At 40.6% G+C, this 14,401-nt stretch overlaps 1 protein-coding gene across 1 annotated transcript in view; it reads left to right on the top strand.

Moving 5' to 3' along the window:
* Nucleotides 1-14,011, top strand: part of LOC104467265 (cytosolic carboxypeptidase 4-like) — a gene marked incomplete at its 3' end in the record, with an annotated part of 58,088 nt that extends 44,077 nt beyond the window's left edge. The window contains exons 8-15 of the mRNA XM_010080987.1: nucleotides 1,805-1,970; nucleotides 2,926-2,999; nucleotides 5,569-5,685; nucleotides 6,679-7,280; nucleotides 9,163-9,246; nucleotides 10,209-10,295; nucleotides 10,667-10,815; nucleotides 13,924-14,011. Coding sequence (XP_010079289.1) covers nucleotides 1,805-1,970; nucleotides 2,926-2,999; nucleotides 5,569-5,685; nucleotides 6,679-7,280; nucleotides 9,163-9,246; nucleotides 10,209-10,295; nucleotides 10,667-10,815; nucleotides 13,924-14,011 — 1,367 coding nt within the window. The remainder of the gene's footprint in view (nucleotides 1-1,804; nucleotides 1,971-2,925; nucleotides 3,000-5,568; nucleotides 5,686-6,678; nucleotides 7,281-9,162; nucleotides 9,247-10,208; nucleotides 10,296-10,666; nucleotides 10,816-13,923) is intronic.
* Between the last annotated feature and the right edge of the window lie 390 nt (nucleotides 14,012-14,401).

Here is a 14,401-nt window from a genome sequence, read left to right as displayed (position 1 = left end):
AAATTTTCTTATTTTTCCTTTAATAACAAGCAAACAAAGGCACCCAAACACCATGTGAAAGAGTGAATAAATTGAAAAATGGGAAATAAAAATAATTTCTCCTTGGTGTTTGCTCTAAACGCAATAAAACTTTCCTTGGAGATGCTTTCCAAATTGTCTTTTCTCTCCTCTTGTTCCTAGCAGCCTGAGATCTAGAAATACATATTAAGATTCTTGTAAGCGTGTCAGCTTTAGATGATTTTTCTAGCCTCCCTACAGGAATCCTGGTTAATCCCACTGAATCTTATAATACTATTCAATCATACCCAAGAAAACAGAATAAAATCCTGTGCAACCAAAAAGCCCCAGTACAGCCATTTTCCTGTTCCTGATTATAATAAAGTACTTTTGTGTTCTTTGGTCATCTTCATGGTTCTGTTGAATATTTTTTTGTTTTTTTTGACCGGCCCAAATCCTCACTGGGGGCTGTCAGATAATGGCACGAAGTATCTATTCTGCCCTCTGGGCTGTTCCATTTTGTCTGTGCTGAAGGGATGCAGAAGTGTTAAACAGTATAAGAATGTATTCTAATATTCCTCTTTTGCCCTATAGAACATTTATGCTGCTTATTTGACTTGCATTCCTGTTCCAGTGAGCTAAGTCTTAGTCCCAAGCCACTAGAGATAACATGCTGATAGGCACGGTACAACTTATGAACTTAGGTAGCATATGACATGAATTAGTCAATCTCTCTGATGGAAGCTGTGGTATAGATGTGCTGTTCTTGGGGGAATCTGATGGCTTGGTTTTCTGAGCATTGTACCTATTGGTTTTGAACAACTTCACCTTGGTGTGGCAGATGTAGTTTGCTTATCCGGACTCCCTGTCTGTTGTATTGAAGACTTACACCTACTATGACCTCCCAGGGGGTCTTTGCTTTTATTTAGGGGTGGGGGAGAGGGGATTCTCTTTGCAGCAAAAGACCAAAGGTTCACTTGCATAGCGTAGTAATGAAAATACAGCAATATTCTGTGTCTTCAAGGTACCTCTGGACTCTCATAGCTCCTTACACTTCTATTTCCTATTCTGGATTACAGAAGTAGAAAATGTGGGATACTGCAGGAATTCAAGATTTTATAACTAGGTAGTATGTAGTGATCTTTCAGACTAACTATTGGGCCTAATGCACAACCATATAGAATAGAGTACAGTGGGAATGTTCTCTTTGAGTATACGTTGTGTACCCTGAGTACAGTGAAATAATGGTGTATCTGTGCTGGTTTACCTGTGTTAGTCTTGGCATGATAGCTCTGGGTGTACTTGCATGAAGATGCAGAAGCACAGATTTTGGCATATGTTGGCAGTCAAAACATATGCATGGATTCCCTGCAGGATTTTTAAAAACTGCATTAATGAACATACCTTTTCAGTGCTAGTTAACTGTGTTAGCTAGGATAGTTTAGTTTATGCTGCTATCATACCTTCCTTCAATATACCCTGACTATAATGTTTTAGGGCAGAGCTAGGAGCTGCTGTGTTGTCTGAATGACATACATCAGTGGAAGTCCTCTGAGGTCTATGCTAGCCTGTACTTCTGTAAGAAACTGACTGCAAGAACTCGAGATCTTGCTGTTCCAGACATATTTCTTTAATGGTAAAAAGGAGGTAGAAGAACAAAGAAGGGGGAAGCAGAAAATAACCCAACCCATAAATAGGAAGATTTCATATTCCAATCAGAAGAGCGCCTCTGCTCTGGGGGATTGTGTGTAACAGGCAGGACAATTGTAAGGGGCAAATCTTAACGTTGTTCTCCTTTGGTTCCTAGGACTGTCTGTCTTGCAGAAATCTGGATCCTATCGTAACCACTGCGACTCAGATTCTGAGAAAGTGCTACCCCAAGGAGCCTCTCCCTGTGACGACAGTAAGAAGCTCCTATTCCTTCCCTCTTCCTGGGAATGCCAAGGCTGAACCTCCATGTGAGGTATCTGAAGGTAAATGTCTGAAGGGTGAGTTCAGTAGGAAGAAAAGGAGCTTAATGGGGGAATTAAGTGTGGGATCTGGGGAAGGGAGTATTGGCAGCCTAGTCCTGATGTTTGCAGCTAAAATTAACCTGATGGCCTACGGTGTTGCTCAGCAGAGATGAAACTTCTCCCAAGTCTTTTTGAAGTTTGGAGAATAAGAGAAGATGAAAAAGTGCAAAGAAAAAAGAAATCCTTCTATTGTACAAAAAAAACAAAAAGAAAAGGAACAGGGTGACATGGCAGAGGCTGGAGATGCCATTGCCCCACAACAGAGGGAGAGACGATTGTGCCTGTGCATGACTGTTTGAGAGGGGAATGCTGCCCTGTAGCTTTTCCAGTAAAGAATTGCAGGAAGTATTATCCTGTTTTCTTTCTAAAATAAAAGCAGATAACAGTCATGCTGCATGAGTAAAAGATGTGAGCACTTGCTGAAAAGCAGAGCTTAAAGCACAGGCAGAGCAGCCACTCCACAGAAAAGGAGAAAGGGTGGACTCCGTGGTACACACAAGCAATTTCACTCTTGCTTTCAGTTTCACATGGAAGATGCTCAAATATTATAATGGTGATAGCAGTAAAACACCCTAATCTAGATAATATAGATTAAAAGCATCCTGTAATATCATTTCAGCCAAGCAGAAAATCTCTGTACTGCTTTGTAATGTGAGTTGGATCCATATCATGGTGACATTTGTCATGGTTTTGAAAGGCAGTGCTTCAGTCCAAGAGAACAGAGCTTTAAAAGTGGGAGATTTAGTGCTAAATTCATTTATACTAGATTAACAAATGGGATCTGTTTTAATCAGGGTTGTGGTGTTTGAAGTTGAAGGCGTGTGTGGCACACACAGAAGAAATTGTCCATGTTTCTGTGGGGAGCTTGGGAGGGATATTAGGTATCTTTGTTTCTACCACTTTTTTACTTCTGCAGGTAACTATGAAAGTGATGAAGAGGAAGAGGCTGAAAAAGACCTGGATAACGAGGATGTGGAGAGTAAGGAGGAAGTAGGTATATGAGCTGTAGTTTCCTTAATCATCCACATACTGGAAAGGAAAACTGTTCATTGTCTATTTTAACATCCTGATAAGCTGTCTAAGCACAGAATGTAGGTATGCATGTTATCCCACATAAATACACACCATGAATAATAGAATAATAGAAGGATACTTGAAAAAAGAAAAAGAGGTAGCACTGAATTTTATTGAAGAGTTCCCCGTGTTCATTTTATTAATTGCCGTGCTTGTCGCTACGGATGGTGTGGGTTTGGTGACTTCTCTGTTCCTGCAGTGAGACTGACCAGTGACTATGAGAATCACACGCATGGTCAGGGATAAGTTGTGGATATTTGATTCCCCTGTGCGTGGACCAGAATTGACACTTCATAGGGGAAAAATAAGTTCTCACCTAGGAAGACTTACCCTCTTTTCCTTCCCATATCAGAGCATATTTGGGCTGTGCATCTACCCTAAGGAAAGCATTAGTTCTTTAAGCCACAGCTGGGCCTTTTGAACCTAGATTCCTTCTTTATTTGCTGCTGCACACAGATGAATAATATAATGAATTATTCAAGGCTTTTCTGACTTCTCCCTTTGCACTCTCTCTCTCATGACCTACCTGGCAGAAACAAACCAAAAACAGCCTAACAGCTGAGGATGAGAGTGCAAAGTTGTTTGTTGTGAAAATACGTACAAGCACATACACAAATGTGAAGTAGTGAATGCTGCTAATAATTCTTATCCACATAAAGTGGGTTAGGAAGGCAAGTTAAAGAAATGAAGTTGCAAATACAGTCTAATTAGATACGATTGAGACTTCTGTGGAAGGATGTTTTCATTACTTGTCCTGTCTTTTTCTCCCCAAGTATTAAACTGATGTCACCCAACGAAAAAAGGAAGTTTAAAAAAAAAAACAAAAACACCAAACCAAACCTCACATTAGCTCAGTGTCCTAACTTGCCCCTGCCTGGCTGTTTTCATCTGAATATTAGAGCTTGTCAAAATGCTCATTAGGAATAAAGTTCGTAGTGAATTTATCTCCTCCTTTAATTAGTGATTCATTCAGAAACATATCCTATATGCCTCTGAACTACTTCATTATTCATAAGGATTTACCAAGTAGATGTGAGCAGAGGTTTTATCGCCTAAGAGCTTGCTCTGAGTATGAGTTTTAAGTACTGTTTGTCTGGTGTGCTGGTCATATATCTCCCATGACAAATCTTTCTAAAGGCAAAGCAAGCAGGGAATGGATAATGAACTTTCAGTTTACCTTTTTTTGTATGAGATAGCACTTGCACAATATTTCCTGGTACTGATGTGATTTACAAGCATTTTCACAGCTACGTAATGCGTGTCTACGCATACTAGTAATACCAACCAAACTGAAATTTGGCTCTATGCTTCCATCAGTAACTGATCAGACAGTTCAATGAAAATCAAAATAATCAAATCAGCCATCTATCCTTCTCAACCCAGATCTTCAGTAAGTTTGAAGCTGCTTATGCATCATTACGCTGTTAGTGGCAAATCCTTTTAAGCTGACCTCGAATACTTTGTGCAGCTCTTCATTGCCTTTCCAACTACACCCAAAGAACAGTTCAAACTCTGCTTTGCAAAACAAGTCTGGCTCAGGGTTTGAAATGTTATGGACACTTCTGCATTATGGCAGGTCTCCATCCTTCCCTCTTGCCCCATCTTTTTCTAGTTTATTATGCAACGGCTGAATGTCTGACAGAGTTGGTTTCAGTTCTTCTATCTGGTATAGAGGAGGTTGCACATCAATGTGCAGTTGCCTTCGACTGTGAAAATTTCAGACATGGTTCTTATCCCTGATTTGCTGATAGTGGAGATCTAAAAAACTTTTTCTTTAAAAATGTCAAGAAATTTGGAGAATATAGGAGATGGATTGAGCAAGAGTTTCACAGATTTTTATAAGCAGCATTGAGAGGTAAAAATAAAATATAAGCAATTGGTGCCTGCAGGTTCAATGATACAGATGTGAGCTTTTCTGTTTGACTGGTAGGCACTCAGAGAAACCACGTGGTTGTCTAAATCAAAAACAGAAATATCAAGCCTTCTAATTTTGCTGATAGTCAGTTAGAACAATTTTGCCTTTCATACACTTTGAGAATTTTCTTGCTAAATATACATTTATTTGATTATTGTTTCTTTGAATCAGAATATTACCAATTAGATTTTAAGAACCTATGCCTACAGGTTTACATAACATAAGCAAGGGAATGGCCAATATGCTCAGAAATAGCTGTTGGTGTAGCTTATTTTGAAGCCTCCCAAGCTGAGGTGCTTATAAAAAGGTTCATGGTATCTCTACTTAAATATTCAAATACCAAATCATCAAATTCCCCTTTTTCATCATGTAGTCTTTTCTCTTGTGCTTCTAATTTCCATTCCATAAAATGACTTTAACAGCCTTCGTGAGTATGGGAAGAACAGTTATAGGACTCATTTAATGAGTATGGTGTCATTAGAAATCAAAGATATTATGCAGAATATTACTTTAACAGTCATCTTGAGGGGCATGTTTAATTCTCACTCTGTTCTAATTCTGCTTTTTTAGGATTATGACTTGGAGACAGACGTGAACAAATTGAGGTCAACGCCAGTGCTTGACCGGCCAGAGGAAGAGCTTGGGCAGTATGAAGCGATGTGTCCGGAGCTTTCCCATAATTTTCAGGTGCTATCATAGTGCAGATACCTTTATTTGTGAATATTCAAGAGTTTAAGAAATACTTGAAAGGGAGTACTGACAAGAAATAACTAGATAAGGCTATTGCAAAAGGAAAGATAGATGTCTTATAGGACCTGAAAAACAAAGATTAAGAACTTTTGCTATAGGTTATTGGTGTGAATCAAGACTGATAGAAAGGGAGTGGTGTTGCTTGGTGCACATTTGGATGGGTATGGATTAACTAAGCTCTATTGAGTCAATTACCACATCAGAAATCTGTCAGATAATAATTTGTATCCTTGCTGGCAATTTCAACAGCAATATCAAGATCAGAATGAGATGTGGAAAATAAATACTGTCAGCTAGTGTTTTGAAGAAAGTGATAGAGAAGATTTCACTGCTGCTGAGTGAAATGCATGGTTCTAATCACTGTTCCGTTGCAGCTTGGGACAAGAAATGGAGTATTGCACTCATTACAAGTCTTGGAATTTAGGAGAGCTGAAAGCCATGATTCAAATATGAATCTGGAAAGGTCCACTGGCTTAATGTATCTCCTGTAGACACAATGCTGTGACATTTATTATCACCACAAGCAGCCAAATGGGATTAATTTATACACTTGCATGAAGGCGAGGGTGGAGTTTTGCATGAGGGATTGGCCTCCTTTACCTTGCTGCATCACTTATTCTAAAAAAAAAAAAAAAAGCCTTGCTAATTATATTTCCTAATTTGTTAGAAAAATCAGATTTGGTTGGAGATTACTCACCCAGATGACTCAGTGTGATTCTTTTAGTTTCTGAGAACTCCTGTTGAAACAGCTTTGTGGACAAAGAAATTCCGGCAGGTGGTCCATGGGCTGATTTTACTCTGTCTTATTGGATGAGTAGAGTTTTGGGAGATTTGTAAATATTTTCTTTCTTCCTTGAAAGGTTTCTTCTGGAGGGAGGCACAATTTGTCTTTAGTGTCTTTTAAATTTCTTCTGCTTTTTAAATTTAAAGGAGCTTGAATCTGAATCTGAGGAAGAGAAGAGCTTGGAAGACAGGACTGAGATCCTTCCCCCAACTCCCTCTCATTTCATTCCAAATGCCACTTCTGTGAAACATCCAAACTGCAGATGCAGAAACCAAAGTGTCACAGAGATGAGACCTGATACAGAGGAAAAGGATTTCCGAGTCCCACTGCAGAACTGGACAAAGAAGGAGAAATGCAAATGGGATCCTATCAACGAAAAGAGTGATATTGCAGAAGCAGCCCAAGATGCGGGGTCCTGTGAAGAGGAAGATCCATCCAGGAGTCACACACTTACTTTATGTCCCCTCCCAAAAGGGGCTGCTTGGTACAAAAAAATGTTTTACCCTGAACGTGAGGCCTCAATCAGTTGTAGTCCTGGAGAGAGGCTGGAGAGCTCAGACATTGTGACAGATCTTCTGGAGAAACACCAAGGGGACATCCCATTCCACAGCCCTTGCTTCTACGTAGCTAGGGCCAAATGCGTTAAGTCTGTACCAGACTACAAAGACTTGGCATTTCCTGATTTCTGGGGTCACCAGCCCCCTCCTTACAGCAAGCCCATGTTGGAGCGCAAGTATGGGGTTCAAAGGTGATTGTACTTTAACATAATTACCATGCTGAGAGCTGTCAGGCTCAAAACTGTTTTATGCAGGTTCTCACCATTGCATTATTTAGCTTTTTCTCCCAAGGAAAGGAAAATGTATTCTAACTGGATTACAAACAGGATTAGGAAGCAGCAGGCTTATTTCCTGTCTCTGACAGGGACCTTCTCTGTGTCAGCAGATGCATTGTGAGCTGTCTGTGAGTTGCTTTGTCTCATAGGTGAAGGTGATAGTGGCAACCTCGGAGTGAGGTTTTTATGGCTTCTGTGAATCTATAGACTCCCCTACTTCATATTCCAAATTGTTTTTGATTAAATTATTGATAAATGTATCAATGTGCCTATGTATGTGATGGGACTCTAAGCTGGTCAAAGCTCTGACATAGGTTTACTGGCGGCTTTTCCTTAAAGTAAGAAGACTAAAACCCAGAATGAGCTGTGAATCTGTGACCTTTTCAGAATACAAATGAGAACAAGTTCATTTTAGAGATGGGGAAGACTCTGTCCTTTAAGGATTTGTTTTTGCCTTCCGTCTTGCATGTAATCCAGCCCTCGTTAGTGTTTGCAACAGGGTCCCATCTGGCTTTTTAAGGAAAAATCCTTTCTTTCCTTTGAGCTGTGTGTCTGTGTCAGGTTGTTCTTGGGAATCTCCCTGTCTACCCTTCTGCTGCCGTGTCCCATCTTGCTATTCCTCTTGCTCTCTGCTTGCTCCATGGGGTCCTCTAGAATCTTCTCCTCCTTCCCAAGCGTGTGCGACTGCTTCTGGGAGGTCTCTCAGGAGCTAGAGAGCATCATCAGGGATAAGGTAAGCAAGCTGCTTTCCCTCCCTGCTGCCCAGCCTACTAGGAGAAGACCACATACGTGGCATGCAGTGCACAGAAAGAAATAAAAACAGATGTCCCCTATGCCACGCTGCTAGAGGCTGCTGGTTTCTTCTCTTATTATTTCAGGTGTTCAGATGAAGGGAAAGCTGTGTTTTGAAGCAGTGTTGGGAGAAGCAGCTCTTCTTATAACTACCATTCTGTCTGTTCTGTGCGTGGCTGTGTGCAGTGACTTTACTTTTTTATTTTTTAGTGGCATAGGGAATTCTTGGCAGATACAAAAGAGGCTGGATTCTGTGCTGAACTTCAAAGTTTATCAATGCTAATCAAACGACATTTGTGAAGACGACTAATTTCTGATCTCTAGAGAGATAATGATTCTTTCTTCAGCAAATATAAAAGCTAAAAGTCTTATTTAGAGGCAAGATCACTCTACTATGTTCTCCTTGCACTATTGCTCTAAAAGCTCTGCTTTTATGACTATAATAACATGTGTAACCATACAGCTAAAATGGGAATAATCATATCATGCTTCAGGGCATAACATGATTGCTTGAAAGGTCAGGAAGAAAACCTGGTATTCCACATTGGATCATCTTTAGGGATCAGAGAACTTCAGTTTAATAATGAGTAGAAATTAGCTTGATTTAGAGTTCAAGATTCACTGTCAGACAGGGTAGTAGGTTTATAAGTTATGGCAGATATTTCCTCACAGGGCAAGGCTGGCCATTTTGGAGACTGACTGGGAAGAACTGGGGATAAATCAAACTTGACAGAATACTGTAGAGAATAAAAAAATTGTACAGAATCAGTCATGTAATGCAAAAGGCAACTTGTAGTAGGGATGGAGCATGAGCTTCCTCATGGTTAAAAAAGAAAAAAAAATCTACAATTGGAGTTCACATCAAGTTAGCACATAGAATCCTCTTTTTTACCAGCCCTTCAAAAGAATTTGCTAAGCCTCTTCATATTTCTTCTACAAGACTAGTCTATACCAAGATTTTGCAGTGTCATTACAATTTTTCTTTATTTTTTTTTTTTTTTCCTAGAGACAAAGTACTAGATGATATTCGCCGCTTAATCCAGCCAGGTGATGTGATAGGCAGAACTGTTTTTGATTTAGACGAGCCCAGGTAGGTAACTTAAACCGAGTACTGTAACCAGGGGTACTGTCAGTGTGGGATCAGGCAGCGAGTTTTATTGTGGAAGTCAAGGGAACAAGGAAGCCTTGAAACTTTTTAGACAGAGCAAGAGAAACTACACATAGAAGTGGCTCTAGAGTGTCCCCGGATCTGTCTGCACTGCATGCAGCGATTTGGAACAAAACCGTGTAGGCTAGTGCTGGGAATTGTACTGATGAATCCAGATGCGGTCTGTGTGCATACAAGCCGAACAGGCATCCCTTTGAGAGTGCACTTAGGTGTGCCACGAGTGTCACAGGCTGTAGATGTAGTCTGAAAGGTGTGGCACTTAGATGTTTGTTTTCTGAAGCCTTTTATAACTGTGTGAACTGTTTTAAGTACTCAGCCATGGCCAGCAATTGTGGTCTTGGAGAAGATGTAGCACAGGGCAGTTGAGAGGATCCCAAACAGGAAGAAATTGCATTCAGAGGAAGGATGAGTGACTTGAAGAACATTCTTTAAAGAGAAAAAAAAGAAAAAAGGTGAAGGACAGTCTGAGGTAGGAGAAGTTTTTCAAGATTCAGTTAAGGGTTTCAAAGTTTTAGGAGAAGGAAACTATATAGGTGAGGGAAGAGTAAATGTTTAGTAACTGTATAAAGCTGCCTTGTGCAATTAATAAACTAATGGTAACGACTGAGTGGGGAAAGGAACTGGAAAAAGAAAATAAATATAAACTGGGCCAAAAAGGAGTACTGGGAAAGGAAAAGAAGGTGTGATTTAGAATCACTAAGCAAAAATAGAGAAGGATGCTGCACTGGATAGGAAACCTATGGATTTGCTTATCTCTTGCTACTTCTCAGGGTCTTGCTTATATAAAACAATTATAAAAAGCTATTTTGGTGTACGAAAAGTGCTGGGGAAGACTTGTCTTTGAATCAACTTGCTATAGGTATCCTTGCTTTGATTTACTGCAGTCACTCAAGCCCAGGTGCTCCAAGCTGTCTGACATTCTTCTCCAAGTTTGAATCAGGAAACCTTCGCAAAGCCATCCAAGTGCGTGAGTAAGTACACCAGCAGCTGTGGCCCAACCAGCCTTTCTGCTGTGACCACAGCATGAAATAGTGGAATTCTCCTGGGTTTGGGAAGGGTTGGCCAGGGAAGCAGTTTTTACAATGCAGAGCTCATGATGCCTGCCTACACCTAGATGTCAGGAAAGTATCAGGAGTGAGAAAGCAGAGCTTAAAAAGTTTTGACATGACTAACTTAGTGTGGGTGTTTAATGGTGTGTTGGGGCACCATTAGTTTGATGTCATTCTTTGACTCATAGGATATTAATGAATTTGGTTGTATAGCCTGCTCTCCTCAACAGGTTCAGTGGAAGACTGGTGGGATGTTCATGTCCACAATGGGTTTTTTTTGTCTTCCTTAACAGGTTTGAGTATGACTTAATTATGAATGCAGATGTCAACAGCAACCAGCATCACCAGTGGTTCTACTTTGAAGTCCGTGACATGAAATTAGCAGTTCCTTATCGCTTCAACATTATCAACTGTGAGAAGCTGAATAGCCAGTTTAATTATGGTATGAGTCTTTGGGGAACTGGGATAGTCTTCTGTTCACAGGAATCTTTTTAATACCATAAAGGTTTTGAACTTTTCATACCTATAAGGGAGACTGTAAATTTAATCTTATCTATGCCAAAATCCACTGAAAGAGTTACTTTAGATTTGTCAAGGACCTTTCTCTATCCTCAGGACGACTGACGAATAAGCTAAATATTGAGACTGGGGAAGAATGGCACTGGGTCTGGGAGAAGGAAAAAAAAGGCCATCTGTTGGAATTGAACAAGCAGCACAGGATTGGAAAGTGCTTCTAAGATTTGAATAAATGTAGACAATCCTCAAACAAATATTCATTATTTTTTGGCCTTATCCAGAAAGACATCTCTGCCTTTAGACCTGCTGAAACTTCTGCTCATATTAATAATAATTAAAAAATTCTCTTCCTGCCTGTCTTTTACCTTGTGTCATACTCTGTGGTTCAGGAGGAAGACGGTGTTGTTCAGAAATAGGCAGAGCAAATCACAGCTTTCAATGCTTATTTTAGAAGAAAAATTATTTCTTCTACGTGGAGATTGTGGGTTGAATTCTTAGCTGGCACAGGCTGGTTTTGACATTTGTTTCCATGGAGCTGTGTTAATTTACACCAGCTCAAGACCTGACTCAGAATGTTTAATAAGCCCCTAATAACAGAATTTGCTTTCCTCTGAAGCCCTGTGGATACAGCCTTCAACATCACCAGGAGAAGTCTCTCAGGATCAATGTACCTAAACCAAATAGCACTGAGAGCTGTAATGACTTGTCACTTGTATTTGTAAAACTGTCTGGATGAGTGGCATAATGAATTATAAGGCATTTCCTCTTTAACCCTAAGGGCTGCAGTTAAAGTATTCATATAGATCCCAAATAAAAATGATTTTTTTTGTCATCTTATTCTGCTTCCCTGAGTTACCAAACAGTTCAGTGCTGGTGTGTATGGCAGCAGCCTGAATATGAAGGATGTTAAGGTCCTACTGTAAACCCTGATATATACAACCTCTGATACAGCCACCAGTAGCTTCATAGCTGGAGATTCTGGCTATTATTGGTGGAAGGCTGCCTGTTATCTGCTAGCTTGTCAGTTGTCAGCATTTATAATCTCATTTTGTGCACCTGAAGTTGTACATGACTCGCATGTTCAAGCTGTAATAAAAAATATATTTGGAAGAAAAACATAAAAATACAGTCTGATGTAAGGAGGCTAAGCCATGGCTTGCTTTTGTATGGCTTTTATGTGGGATTGGCTGTTAAAGCAACTCTTCGGTGGGTTACTTCTGCTGCTCTGAGAGGGCAGTGAAGCTCTAGGTTATCTGGCTTGGCTGAGAGAGGCTCATTACCCCTTCCAGCACGTGCGTAATATTTACACAGACTGTTGGTAAGAGATGTTTGCTACATTCCCTCTGCGCTTTCCTGGGCTAATTAATGGCCGTGCCATAATACTAAAAGCTTCCAGTTGGGATACAGTGCCACAGTGCCATGGCTGCCAATACTTTACAGCTCCTGGTTACCGATCTGTTTTGGTTTTTCCTTTCCTTTTTGCCCTTAGTTAGATGGCATTGTGTAATTTTCAAATCGGCAAAAAGGATATTTCATTAAATAGTTATGACCAAAAGCAGAGCAAGTCAGGAGGTGCAGCCTTCCACCTCTCTCTTTCCCCCTTTTCCCCCAACTTACTCTACCATGGGAAATAATGAGATTTCTTCAGAAGCCTGATTTGTGTTTGTTTTATTAAACTGAATGTTTCCATAGGGAAAGTGGAAAGGAAAAACTGTTTTTTTTTATTTTTTTTTTTTTAATTAAAATGAGATGTCAGACCAGTATCAACCATCACTTGGAGGCACTTTGGGGTGTGTGTCCTTTGGACTTGTAGAGAAAATTTGGGGTGTTGAGAGCACTGCAGACCCTGAGCCTCAAAGCCCTTCTCTGATGTACTGGGCTCCTGGGCAGGCCTGTGTCTCTCTCAACTCACTGTGGCTCACATCCTGGAACCAAACACAGAATTGCTTCTTGTACGTGACTCATGGTGCTGGTACAGGAAACAGCAACCTAGAGGTTACTCGTAGCTGTAGGCTAGTTAATGCTACCCCCCACCACAGCCAAAGATCAGCTGGAAAGGCACTTCTGCTGACACACTTGCCAGCTCTTAAGGTGCTAGAGAGTTTAACAGAGAAACCCAAAGGAAGAAGGGAAACTGAATAGGTGCTTATGGTAGTATGTCATCAGTATTAATGATTTCAAGCATCACCTCCTCCCAGCACAAGAACAGCCAAGAGAATGCTCAGGGGGCACCATATGAACATGCATAGATACTTGAAAGGGTGTTTTTCCCTTTCTTAAACACACTTTCACAGAAGTGCTGCCAGCATTGTTGCTGGGATCATCTGTGGCTGTGCTGGGTCCACTGGAGCTGATATAACCCCAGGGCAGAGGCCACCCCTGTAGGTTCCCATTGCCAGGGACACCCAGTGCAGGAGCTTCACTGGTGGGGGCAGGATCCCTACCGTGCCTGTGAAAGAGCAGGCTGGTGTGTAGAGCAATGGAATTTGGTACAAAAACTGCTGCAGATGAGCTGGCTTCATGGAGCTGTGAGTAATGTATGTGGAGCTCAGATTAGAGAGAGCCTTGTACCTCGGGGCATGAAAAGGTAATATTTTGGAGACCAGGAAGAAGTCATCTTCTGGTATACAGTACAAAGATGGATGCTATCATTTTCAGCATTTATGACACATAAGTATTATTTAGGTTTAATGGCAAGTTTAAAACCTTCTGAAGTTTTGCTTGCTGCTTTCTGAAGGTACAGTACTAGATTCCCTGCAGGTCTCTAATGCTGTGGTAGGATTAAGTATTCAATAATGGTTCAGCCAAGCATAAAATATTTGACTAAGCAGATTACTAATCTTGTTGATATCTCAATTCCTATTATTTTATTTCCCTTTGTTTGTAAACGGAGTGGCTTGAGGTCCTCCCTTTCAATAAACTGCCTGCAGAGAGAGAACAGACAAAATAGTGATGTTTCATGTTTAGCCTTTCCTCCCTCATCCCTGTATTTTCCAGACAGTCCTGTAGCTTGAACCTGTCTTATTTTCTGCAGGCATGCAGCTGGTCATGTATTCAGTGAAGGAAGCTCTCCAGGGCAGACCTCGCTGGCTTAGGGCAGGCCATGATATCTGCTACTACAAGTAAGTGCATTTTTTGGTCAATAATTGGTGGCTTCCTTTCCCCTCCCGTTAACTGTATTGATGTTGTTAACCTTTGACCACCAGTGGCATCTGTTTCAAATGTCTCTAAATTGGCTCTAGTCCAATGTGTCATGTGTTTCCACCTTCACAAAACAACTGCAAGTGAGATCTCGTATTAGATGCCTGGGGGCAAACAGGACATGTGCAGAGCTCAGTTCCCCAGAAGGAAGGAAACACTGCAGCATTTGGGGTTAATAAGTTATTTTATCCTGGCCTTACCTGTCATGACATTAAAGCTGAGGCTGAGGATGCCTTAATGACAAGTCTTCCTTTTTTTTTTTTTTTTTCCTTCTAATTCACATATTTTTTTTTTTTTCCTATCATGATTCC

This window comes from Pterocles gutturalis, unplaced genomic scaffold (assembly GCF_000699245.1).
Source record: "Pterocles gutturalis isolate BGI_N339 unplaced genomic scaffold, ASM69924v1 scaffold374, whole genome shotgun sequence".
Lineage (NCBI taxonomy): Eukaryota > Metazoa > Chordata > Aves > Pterocliformes > Pteroclidae > Pterocles > Pterocles gutturalis.
Note: the sequence above shows the minus strand (reverse complement) of the source record. Positions and strands in the feature narration are given on the sequence as shown.